At 44.7% G+C, this 12631-nt stretch overlaps 1 protein-coding gene across 2 annotated transcripts in view; it reads left to right on the forward strand.

Annotated features, from left to right (window-relative positions):
• The window catches only part of LOC132979482 (synaptosomal-associated protein 25-A-like), a 43256-nt gene that overhangs the window by 15382 nt on the left and 15243 nt on the right, over nt 1–12631 (forward strand). For both annotated transcript variants that reach the window (XM_061045346.1, XM_061045337.1), the window contains exons 2-4: nt 2607–2714; nt 3469–3510; nt 12208–12256. In XM_061045346.1, the coding sequence (XP_060901329.1) occupies nt 2643–2714; nt 3469–3510; nt 12208–12256 (163 nt within the window). In that variant the 5' untranslated portion in view covers nt 2607–2642. The remainder of the gene's footprint in view (nt 1–2606; nt 2715–3468; nt 3511–12207; nt 12257–12631) is intronic.

Here is a 12631-nt window from a genome sequence, read left to right on the forward strand (position 1 = left end):
ATGTGTCCTGACATCAGCAGCAGCTCGACACCTGAAACTGTCAGATCAGTTCCTAATCCGCCATTTTTGTTGACAAGGCTGATATCAGAAGTCCCGCCTCTTCTTGATTTTGATTGGTGCGTGAGGGAGAAGTGACATTGACGAGCTCTGCATTTTCAGCACAGAGAGTGTGAGTGCAGCGACAAACCTGGATTGATTTATTATTGAAAGTGGGCGCTGCCATCACAAAATAAAAAATCTCTCACGCTGTTTAACTCTCGGGGTCAAAGCGCGGCGCAGGAAGTGTGGAGCATGCACTGATTGCAAAGGCCACTTTTGGAGCGTAAACTTCTTGAACATGTTTCTGTGCATGTTAAAAGTTCAGTTTTAGTCTTTCTGATCATGTAAACATCCCGTCTGTTTTCAGAAACAACAACGTGCTGTTACAGATGAAAACATCGAGATCCTCCTGCAGAAAACGGCGCCTGATTGAGTGAAAGGCTCGGCACGCCCACGGTCCCCGGGCTGCTTCTGTATATTTCAGCAGATTAGATTACATAAAGCTTTAACGACGCTCGAGCCTGAAAGCTGCAGGGTGGTTACATTTATATATCAGTGACGATGAGCCACGTTTGATTTAAAGAGTCCAGAAACGATTTGGAGCGATAGAAACTAAAAGAGTCAGGAAGCAGCTGTGATTGGACCAGATGAGATTATTTACCTCATTAAAAGCTTTCTGCTGCTTCAGCCACGAGCAGCAGCAGCATGAAGCTCTGTCGGCCTGCAGCGTGACAGCCACATTCATATTTCATGGACCATACCTCCGCTGTGTGTGTGTGTGTGTGTGTGTGTGTGTGTGTGTGTGTGTGTGTGTGTGTGTGTGTGTGTGTGTGTGTGTGTGTGTGTGTGTGTGTGTGTGTGTGTGTGTGTGTGTGTGTGAGAGCGCGTCAGAGGAACAAAAATAGACCCTGTCGCCGTCCTGATACTTCTTCAAACTGACGGGCGTGATGGAGCTCCTCCTCACTCGTTCATTTTGATTCACTGTTGATCCCCGAGGAGGAGACTCGGGGGTCAGCGGAGGGAGCGAGGAGCAGCAGACGTGTTCCTCCAGTGAGGAGTGTGTGTTAGTCTGTGTTTACGGACTCTGTGTGCTGCTGAAGCTGTAAACACAAGCAGTAAATTATGCATCACTTGTGCTGCTTACCAAAATCAAACATTTTGCACGTCAGCTCGGCCAACAGCTGGTGCCCCCTTTTTTTTTTTTTAATCTCACAATCTGAAAACATTGTTCCAGCTCTCGTGTTTGATGGTCTTTTTTTTCCTCTGTGCTGTTGACGGTGACTGAGCGTACATGACGCAGGATTTTTTATCACTGGCCGACATGGACGAACTCTCTGCAACGACACGGAAGTGTTTTCTTGAGGAGAAAACGTTGGGTGGACCGCCGAATGAGTCCAGTTAAAAACACACGAAGAAGACAAAATAAAAACAAAAACAAAAACAGAGCAGTGCTGAAAATAGAAAAAAAAAAATCAAAAACACACTGGCAAAGAAAAAAAACTGCAATTGGAGTAAAGAGCATATCCAGACATGACAACAGAAGTCTCCAGGCCTGTAGGGGGCGCTAAGTGGAGCTGGATTCTGCATCATTTCAGTTTATTTATAGTTTAAACTTCGGCTGAAAACCTTCAAAGGAACTTAGAAAGCTTCACATGTGGTAGGGTCTCAACCAGAAGGTCGTGGGTTCGATCCCCAGATCCTGCAGTTACGTGTCTACCTCACCTCAAGTCTGCTGCTATAATGGTGAACACACAGGGACTGACACACTGATACACTCTCCTCTGTCGCCCCCTGCTGGTGGAACCAACTACCAAACTCCATTTGATCTTCAGAGTCCCTCTGCACCTTTAAGAAAAAGCTAAAGACCCAGCTCTTTATGAACACCTGAGTAGCTCTGGTCACTTCCTGTCAGTACCTCTGGTCACTTCCTGTCAGCACCTCTGGTCACTTCCTGTCAGCACCTGTGCTCTGTCCTGTGGTGTATCTTTTGTCTCTTACATATCACACACCTCATGCCTGTTGCCGTGCTGTGTTCAGTCTTATGAGGTTCTTTTATCCACGGGGCAGAAAAGTCCTGGCTGAGCGCTCAGGAGCGCTTGGAGGGAGCTCTGCACGTGCGTCCTGTCTCCATGACAACAGTCCCTCGACGACGGACGCTGTATGACCAACACTGCTCCGTTGCTTTTGACTGTATGTTTTATATTTGAGATTGTGTATGTTTCCTTCACTGTGAGCCTGATTGGCTGCTTGATGTAGCTCTTCTGTGAAGCTGAAAGATTTTAAAGCTCTCAGAGCGGCTGCACAGAGCGCTCAGAAAGAGGACGCCTTTTCTACCTGGCAGCCGCCTGCTGCAAACGCTCTGTCCTGGGAAGAGGTTTCCTGGGAACGATTGAAATGAGAAGCTGGAGCTCACCTGGTGGACACAGGGACTAATCCATGCGTCTCCTGTTTGATTGTTCACATTTCATTTTGCAGCTTTATTTGTCTGAAGCAAACAGAAAACCTGATTATATTTTTCTATCCTCAGGTTTTTACTAACTGCTGTCTCTCTCTCTTTTCTCCTCCAGCTCTTTCTTGCTTGAGGTCAAACTTCGACAGTCATCATGGCAGACGAATCAGACATGCGCAACGAGCTGGCTGACCTGCAGACGCGCGCAGACCAGGTGACCGATGAGGTACGGTAACACCTTTTGTTTGGACACCTGGTTAATAAATGTGCTTCTATTTTTTTTACAGAGAAAATGTGAGGACGGGTTCACAGTCGACACAGACCGATGACCTGTCCTCGTGAGGACATGAAGAAGAAGTCTGAGGAAGCGGCTTTAATGTGACCCTCGCTGGTTTTAGACACTTGTTCTCTTTCATCAGGATTCTTTGCTTTTTTTAATATTTTTGGAGGGAGGGGAGAACTTTACCCTCTTTAATGAGTTGAGAGGAGCTCAAGAAGAGCAGCAGAATAATGGAGCAGCTCAAATGGCCTTATTAAACATTCATGAGCAGATAATGCTCGGCCGAGAGGGGAAGGGAGGGAGGGAGGGAAGGAGGGAGGGAAGGAAGGAGGGAAGATGAGGAGATATTAAAGGGTGAAATGAGGATTTTAAGGGTTCGGTTAAAGAAATGAGAGAGTCTGAGGGATCCTGCTGAGGATAGAAAGTTAGCGATCAGAAGGTGGAATGAGATAATTAATCCTGGGATCAGAGGAGAGAAGAAGAAGAATGAAGGCTAATTATACAACGACCAGTCTGCTCATTTAAATAACGTCTAAGAGCGGATTTTATTCACCTTTCAGACATGTGACAAATTATCACCAAACATTCTAATATGGATGTATTTATGTTATATGAAGTTACAGGCGATGTTCTGTACGTCTGTTTCCTCTTTACTGCTGACCCTGTAGCTGATCATTTCTCCTCTCTTGTCTCCCTGCAGTCTTTGGAGAGCACTCGGCGTATGCTGGCTCTGGTGGAGGAGGTGAGTCGACACACACACACACACACCCACACACACACACACACACACAACATGTAGATCCTGATTGGACAGCAGAGGGAGGAGCACTGATAGATGCAAAATAGCTTCACATATATACAAATATATATTTTAACCTTTATTTAACCAGGAAAAAGTCTCATTGAGATTAAAAATCTCTTTTACAAGAGTCATATATTCACCAAGTTGCCTGACCAAATCAGGCAGCGGCACAATTACAGGGTTTCAGACATAAAACACTTAAATACAGGACAAAAAGAACCATTCATCAGAATCTGTCATAAGTCATCAGCAACAAAGCGATCAAAAAGGGCGAGTTAGTTAAAACATCTACAGTCAGATCATTAAGACGACCTTTAAAAACATTCAAGGAAACCAGCTCCCCAAGATTTAAAGTATCTTTCAACCGATTCCAAGAAGAGGGAGCAGCTTAACTATATTTGTAGTGATGTACATTTGAGTAAATGATGAGTGAGTAGATAATAAACAGTGTGGCGGTTGAATGTTTTATTAATTATAATAATAATAATAATAATAATAATAATTTATTATTAATGTGTTCATGTGATCATCCAAACCTGTCGTTCTAGAGCCCGGAGAATTTTAATGATTCATCCCTCAGCTTTTCTTTGACGCGTCTGAGTGAGCAGCAATCGTGATTTCAGAGAGGAAACTCGCTTGAAACAAGGTCGCTCTGTCCACGACCACGTCTCATGATCTAAAACAACAAAGAGAATCTGCTGATGTCGGGGATTTGGCTCGTGGCTCTGCTCTCACTGTGTCAGTGTGTGCAGTCGTAAGACCAAAATATCAAACGTGTCCGGAAATCATCCGACTGGTCTGGAGCAGCTGATCAGGCCGTGATCACCAATTCATAACATTTACTAAAGAGCATGTTTGATAATATGCAGGATGGATTTCTCCTTTGTATTCCTCTCGTTCCTGTCGTCCACACTTCCTCTCCGCTGAGGTCAGAGCAGGCCGTGCAGGAATGAGGACGGCGGTGGTTGTGGGGACGACACAGTCTGATGGTGATGGCTGGCCGTCAGGGACGTCGGGTGGTAGTAGGGCGAGATCACCTCGCTGTTGTTGCCTCAGTGTGCACTGACTACGCTACGATTGGACTTGATATTCAGCCCCGACTTCAAAATCAGTCAAAGAGTTTGTCCACAGTAAATCGTTCAGTGTGCGCCCAGCTTTACTCAAAGACACCGCAGTGCTTCCTCACTCAAAAAATATTAATATTCAGCCACACCTGAAGTTCAGGTTTCAATGAAAACAACATTTCTGAGTGGCTCTGATTTATTTAGATACAGCGGGAGGAAGGGGGAGGAGCTTGAAACCACTGCTCGGGGAAACTGAAATGAAAGAACAGAACTAAGAGAAATGTTTAAAAAGGCAGACGAGCGAGTTAGAAGAATAAAGCACACAGTTACACACACATGTAGATATTTCTCCTTCTTACTGGTTTGAGCTTGTTTTTGATGCTGTGGCTCCGGCTGTTAGCTTCAGATACACGCCCCGCCTCTAACCTCTGGACCGGCCTCTGTGTCCTAACGAGACGGATTCCTGAGGTACAGAGCGTGACCCGCGGGGGGCCGACCTGAACGAGCCTCTCCAGGAGCAGACGCAGAATATTTGACATTTGAAGATAATGCCAAGGGAAGGTCGTTTGTTCAATTCAGCTGTTGGACTGTGATTTGAGAAACGTCTGGTCGTTTGTTAGCGCACGGCGTGATTCTCAGAGGAACAGCGACCGTGTGGTGTTTTAAATTCTCTCTTCTCTTGTTGAGAACGCGCTCTTTATCGCTTTCACTTAGCATCTTTATTCTCTCTACAGAGGAGTGATGTCTACGGGGAAAACTCAGGGGGGGGGTCATTACATTTAAAGAGACACACACACCAAAACGGAGCGTTCTGAGAGAGCTGATTTATACAGGGTCACAAACCTCCTCTGGTGCTTGATTCATGTTGTATTTTGACCAAAGCACAGCACAGATGTTTCATTTAGACCACAGACTGTTTGAAAAGATGGAGGAGGGGACTGTTTGAAAAGGTGGAGGAGGGGGATGATATGTCCTCTTTAAAGCCTGAGGTGAGGGAGCTTTTGTCAACGGCTGCTCCTTATCAGCAGTCCGCCGGGTAACGTTGCTTAAACTCTTCAAATGAAAATAAAAATCCATCCGTTCCAGAGAAGACGTTCTACTGAATAATACTGAGTATGTTTCACAGAGTAAATCAGAGGTTAAGGACCTTCATGGCTTTACGGCCCCCGCACTAGAATAACCAGTCGTTGATGAAAGTGAGTCAGAGCACCTGTCCGTCCTATAAACTGTGAGCACGCTAACCCTGTGCGACCTCTGTTTTACACGGGCTTACGGCGTGCTTACACTAATTGAATAAGTGAGAAGCGGTCAGAGCAGCGAGCACACTCACAGTCCTGTGATCAATCTGAGATCTGATACCTGCCGCACACACTCAAGAGTTTGTCTCTGTAAGGAGGTTTGATATAAATATGGACGTAGTGTCTCCGTCTGTTGTACAACATTGAAGCCAAAAAAAAAGGGTTATTCAGATCAAAACCGTTTTTGTTCCAGGCTGTAAACAAAGTTATATCTGATGTAAAAATGTTATTGGAGACAGCCTCAAGTGGACACACGGCGCGCAGCGGGTTTTTGCACTTCCTCATTGGCTTCCTGAGTGAACAACGGAGCTCGCCATTTGCAAAAAAAAAGTCATACTTACAGACTTTATTTCCAGAGCTTTTATTTGACGTTTTATTGAATAAGGGGAGGGAGAGAGAACGAGAGAGAGAATATGGCACAATTTTAATAGACGGGTGTTAATGGTGTTGAATCCACATGCACGACGGTTGTTGCCAAGGGCAACGTTTATTTTGTATAAACGACTGAGACAGGATCAGATGAACGTGTGCTGCCGCTCCGACAAAAACCTTAGAAATGACGTGTTTGTTTTGCAGTATGCTGTGAAAATCTACACTCAGATTAAAGTCGTTTGAAACTAAATTAATTTAGAGGGAAAAATATATTTACTATACTTCTATATTTGCAGAATATTTATTGTTCAGTTTTCTGACACACAGAAGCCATAAAAGACTCAAGGGCATTGTTTCCTGGAAACATGAGACCCCCCCCCCCCCTGTGATGTCTATAAAGACAGAATAACAATGTCAGTAAGTGGTCAGAGCGAGCGCGGGGGACGCAGCGCGCCCTTGTCTCGTGCAGATGTGACCTATAAGTCATTCTCTGGACCAGTGAGGGACGTAGCCTTTACTTTCTCTGAAAGAAGCAAACAGAGTATCTCTCCTATCGTCTACCGACTCAAAAGGCTGAGAGAACGTTATAGTGCACAGTGGTTAGCCCTGTCGCCTCACAGCGAGAAGGTTGCTGGTTCGAACCCCGGTCGGACAGAACCATGTTCTCCCCGTGCATGTGTGCATTCTCTCCGTCTTCCTCCCACAGTCCAAAGACATGCTCGTTAGGATAAACTGTGAAAGAGACGTGGAGACGTGTGGTGTCATAAAGTCTGTTACAGGAAATGAACACACACAGAGAAAGATCCTGCGATGGTAAAGCTCTTATGAAACATCTTATCTCCACACCGAGCCTGCAGCCGACTCTGATCAAAGATAAGACGGAGATGGACATGAAAGCAGCGAGGAATCGAGCGGAGAAACTCCAGCTGAGGATCCATTACACCAGATGGATGTGATGTTTCAGTGATACGACCTCCAGTCTGAGAAAAGTCTGTGTTCACGATCAAATCATTTCCCGTACTAAAATCCAGACCCAAGATAAACCACGTCAGCACTTTTTTTTACAGGCTCTGTGTGGTTAGATTTCAGTAACACCCTACAAATATGATTGGCCACCTAAGTGGCCTCCCCAAAATGCTGAACTATGATTGGCTGTTTGCCTTGTTAGAGGCGGGGCTAGTGTTTAAATCAACTTTTTGCTCTGCTTAAAGATTTTCTTTCCGTTTCAATGCAGCCTTTCTCAGTTTGCTACTTTAAATTGTGACTTTTAAACAAACTTCTTCTTAAGAACTTAAAGGCTTTATATGAACCAGCATGAAACCAAAACAACTCGCGCTGCATTGTTGTGTTAGCATGCTAATGCTAGAGATCTTTATTATGCTCGTATCTTCACACTGCATGTAAATGTACCTGAAATGAGCGTGATCTAGAAACACAGTTAAGCAGTGAGTACAGTATGTTATTCTTCTTTTCTCTAGTCCCTCAATTAAACAACTTTTATACACGAGGGGAGGAGTCAGCCGGCCGTCCTGACGATGTAAACAAAGTGAAGATAGGACTCTGAAAACTCTGAAAACATCACAGACAGTGGGACTCGGGTGTTACACCCATTGTAGACAGTCATGACTCACAGAGTTATTTTCAGAGGAGATACTTGATTTATATTTAAGTGTGAAAAATCACATATAAAAACATATAAAGCCTTTAAAGGATTAAGCAAAGGTTTTAATTTTGCTCCTCTTTCAGGGCGGCAGTAACTCAGTCTGTAGGGACTCTGTAAGGTTGGGAACCAGAAGGTCACCAGTTCATGTCCGGGCAGACCAAAGAATGGAAGTTGGAGAGGTGCCAGGTCACATCCTGAGTACTGTCGAGGTGTCCTTGAGCAAGGCACTGCACCCCCAGCAGCTCTGGCATGCTCCCTTCTTAGCAGCCTCCCACTAATGCATGTCCACAGGTCCTGTGTGTGCATGTGTGTGATAAGGCCTCTTTATGTAAGAAGCTCTCATGTGAAAACTCAGAATATGAAATGTTTGTAAGCAGTCTGTCGTCTGTCGATCTGTGAGACTCAACATTCTTCATACAAACAGAAATAAACAAACAAACATCACCTCTCCATCACACTGCTGTGAATATAACAACAGGAACGCCATCATGTACAGTCAGCTGATCCAGAGATGAATGACTCCAACGTTTATATCTACACAACAACATCAGGTTCAGGGTGATCAACAGCAGGGAGACGATCAGTCGCCGTCTCCACGGTGACTGAATTAGAATAGATTCGAGCACACGGCAGAGTGGATGTCTCAATGGAAAATCAATACTGAGCTTCTGAGGTCTTAATGTCAACACATTTACTCTCTGTCTTTGTGTTTGTTGCTCATCAGACGCCGTTTTCTTGCTGTTTCCTGTCCTTCAATGTTAAATCTTTGTTTTGGTATTTCTTTCTCCTTTCTCACCATCTTCTGTGCTGAGCAAAGTTACAAACACTGCAGTGAGATGAAGGATTAGAAACTGAATTACTGCTAAAGTTCCACCAGATGCGTGTAACTCCTCTCTGCCACGGCAGCCTTTGTATCAGAGCGCTTCTCACCAGTCTTGATTGGTGGTTGGTGAGGGAAAGTGACTGTTTGAGGTCATGCACTCTGACCTTTCGGTTGGCACCTCATTTGACCATTTTCCAAATTAACATCCATGTTAGAAATTTATAGAAAATGGTCACAGATTATCAACATTTAACAGATGTTTGCTCAGCTTCTTTAGGTCACTGCTCCTTTAAAGGTCACATATTTAAAACACTCTTCCCCATGTTCCTCTAACTCTAACATGTGTCTCTAGTCCGTCTACAAACCCCCCAATGATGAGAAAAGTCCATCCTCTCTGTCTTCTGCCTGCTCCACTTTTCAGAAAATGTGTGCTCAAACAGGCCATTTGGAGATTTTCCCTTCATGACATCACAAAGGGCAGTAGCCCCTCCCCCAGGTGGGTGACACTCCCACAGCTAGGTGTTTGTTCTGCCCTCTGAGTCTGCCTTCTCACCGTAAACAATAGGACATGGCGTGAGAAAGCCTGAGCCACCCAAGCCCTTCCAGAGAGGGGGCGTGGTCAGACACAGCTCATTTACATATTTAAAGGTACAGACACAGAAACAGCCTGTTCTGAGCAGGGCTGAAATAGAGGGGTTTATAGACATGATCAAATACAGGATCAGAGTGGATTTAGAACAAGAAACTTCACACACATGTTTTGAGGAGCTCTGAGACTTATTTAAACTGAAGAAGAAGAGGAGGATATGTGACCTTTAAAGATAATGTGATAAAAATAAACATCGACTTTTGAGTCAGTTAAACAACGGGCTCAAGACTCAGTGTCGTACGTCAGCACTGCTTCTCAAAATAGAAATGAAGAACAAAAGAACAGTTTTAAATATTCAACTCTATTGATCTGTCGAAACGCTGTCGTCAACTTTCATGTTCTTCTCCTGAGCAGAAGATTATTTTAGGAGCTGACGGAGACTCAGTGACTCAGTGGATCAGATGGAAAGCGTGAAAACAACCTAATGGTCTGTGTGTGTGTGTGTGTGTGTGTGTGTGTGTGTGTGTGTGTGTGTGTGTGTGTGTGTGTGTGTGTGTGTGTGTGTGTGTGTGTGTGTGTGTGTGTGTGTGTGTGTGTGTGTTCATCCAGCCATACACAGAGATGTGAGGTCATCTTAACACACCGTGCCAGTTGGCGTGGTCAGATTTCCTGTCCTGCGGTTTCAGGAGCCATGGCCGCCTTTTCATATCTTCTATGATTCCTTTTGCGGTAAACAAGCTCGGGAGGATTCGATGCCGTTCAAACAAAAGCGTTTCAAACGTTAACTCCTCTTTCACGCCAGGCTCATCTGAATATTCAGATCTGTCAGAGAAACAACAATTTAACCCCTTAACGACACAGATCCATGGCCACAGGCCGATCCCTTTACCGCTCCATTTGATAGATACTAATATCAGTGACATCAGTCTAACCGGCCTCCAGCGCCGCTCGCCATCTATCATTGCTCCACGAAGGTCAGAGCACACTTTTGAACCAAAGTATGTGACGCGTGAACTGAGCGGCCTTTAGTCTTTAATATCCGTCAGAGGAAGCCCGGAGCACAAAGCTGTTTGTTTTCATGGCGTGCACCGTGGTTAATAATGTGCTTATGGCGTGCTCACTGAAGTGTGTTATGAGAGAAGTAACCAGCACACGACGAGTCTGTCCGCATGTTAATGTTGCAGCCTGTGTGTGTGTGTGTGTGTGTGTGTGTGTGACTGTGTTTGAGCGGGCACCAGCTCTGGAAGCCAAATCACAATGTTACATTACTGGAGCTTTGTCAACAAATGTCTGCGAGCAGCCGAGTGAACGTGACAAATATAACGTCCTCAGAATGAATATATTCTGATGCTCTTCTCTTTGTGATGTGTCTGCTTGTTGATCTTTAAGAATCCATAAATACCTTTTCAAGAACCTTTTAAAATAATCAGGTGTGACACTTCAAAACCAGACTCAGTTGCAGAGAAAAGTCCAGGACACAAAAAAGCAGGTTGTAAGGAAAAGGTTCTTTACTTAACAGGTTGTTTGGTGTTACACAAGAAGACAGTCAGCGAGGGCAAATCCACAAAATCCAAAAATCCAATCAATGGTCAAAACCGGGAAAGCGAGGTAAATAAGGCTGGAAAGCATGAACACTAGGGTAACGATGACAGGTATAAATACAGGTCAGACTAATTGGAGATGAGACACAGGTGTGTTGGAACAAAAGGCGGGAAACAGAACAATGGCAGGAAGTCAGACTAGAAATCACACACAAGCAGCAGACAACAAAAATAAAACAGGAAGTGAACATAAAACACAAGAAAACAAAATGTGGACTAACAGAATATCACATCAGGACATTTTCCCCTTTAATATGATGAGACTGTGACACACCGAGCAGACGGCAAAGGACTAGTGGGGACGAAGGCTGACTGTGGCGTCGGCGCACTTGGCCAAAAAGTTGCACTTGAACACATCGCAAAGACTACAGCCGACGGCCAACCACCACGTACGTTCTGCTCATGAGAGGAAATATCTCTCCATGCCAGCAGGGGGCGGTAGTCCGTTGTTATGATACGAGAAGACCATTTTCACACCGCTGTCGCTCACCACTCGTATTATAGGTCGTCTACTGATGGAGAGTAATGTCTGATGAAAAGTAGAAAATGGCGCTGGCGTTGTCAGCTCTTTGTCTTTTAGTGGAAAAAGAAAAGAAGAGGAGAATAAATAAAGAGAAACCGCACTAATGGATGAAAGCATGGATACTACAGCGGCGTTCTCAAGGTGCTCGGTCGTTGGTGTGTCGGGGCCTTTAGACATTAACTTACTGAAATCCCTCTTGAGTAAGTGAGTCGCACGCCCTGTGTACAGAGGGGCGTCTGTGGCTCTATTGGTGGAAACGGTTGTATCTCAACCGTAAGGTTGGGGGTTCGATTCCCCAGCTCCTTCAGCTACATGTCCAATGTGTCCTTGGGCAAGACGCTTTATCCTTAACTTAACGCTTTACGCTTTTCATTCAAAATTTGAGATTTGCCAAAGAAAATACTTCTTTTTTTTTCTCCCTTAAGTGAAGCTGACTCAGAAATGATCGTTCAAACTGTCATTCCATCCTCTCTGCTGCAGAGCTCTGTTTTTCCTGCTGCGTTTACCTTTTACTGACCTGTCGCCTTTATTCTTCCTCTTCTTCCTCTCTTCTTCCTCTCTTCTTCCTCTCTTCTTCCTCTCTTCTTCTCTGCTTCTTCTCTTCTTCTCTTCTTCCTCTTCTCTGCTTCTTCCTCTTCTTCTTCTCTTCTTCTTCTTCTCTTCTTCTTCTCTTCTTCTCCTCTTTCTTTCTGTGTGTCTGATAGAGTAAAGATGCCGGCATCAGGACTCTGGTCATGTTGGATGAGCAGGGAGGTAAGTCATAGGGAGAGAACTCTATCCCTCTGTTTACCTGTTGAATCTGCTCTGCTACCAGTTTCTACCTTTGCTGCTATTTCACGCTGTATAACGGGCGTTATTTAACCGCAGTGCGTCCAGTATAACACCGTCCCGGGGAAACGACCTTTATGGTTTAATAATTACAGAAGAAGCCGAAGAAGATGTAACCTTACGTTGAGCTTCTGTCGAGTCCTTAAAGTAATCTCTGTGTGGTTAAAAATGTTTAAATACTGGATGACACTGTTGGGCCAGCGCTCTGCTTCGCCTCCTTTTTAATCCATTTCTGTGCTCGCCGCTTGTCCGAGAAAACAAGTCGATGTTGGCTCTATGTGTCTGATTATTCTTTAGATG

This window comes from Labrus mixtus, chromosome 1 (genome assembly GCF_963584025.1).
Source record: "Labrus mixtus chromosome 1, fLabMix1.1, whole genome shotgun sequence".
NCBI lineage: Eukaryota > Metazoa > Chordata > Actinopteri > Labriformes > Labridae > Labrus > Labrus mixtus.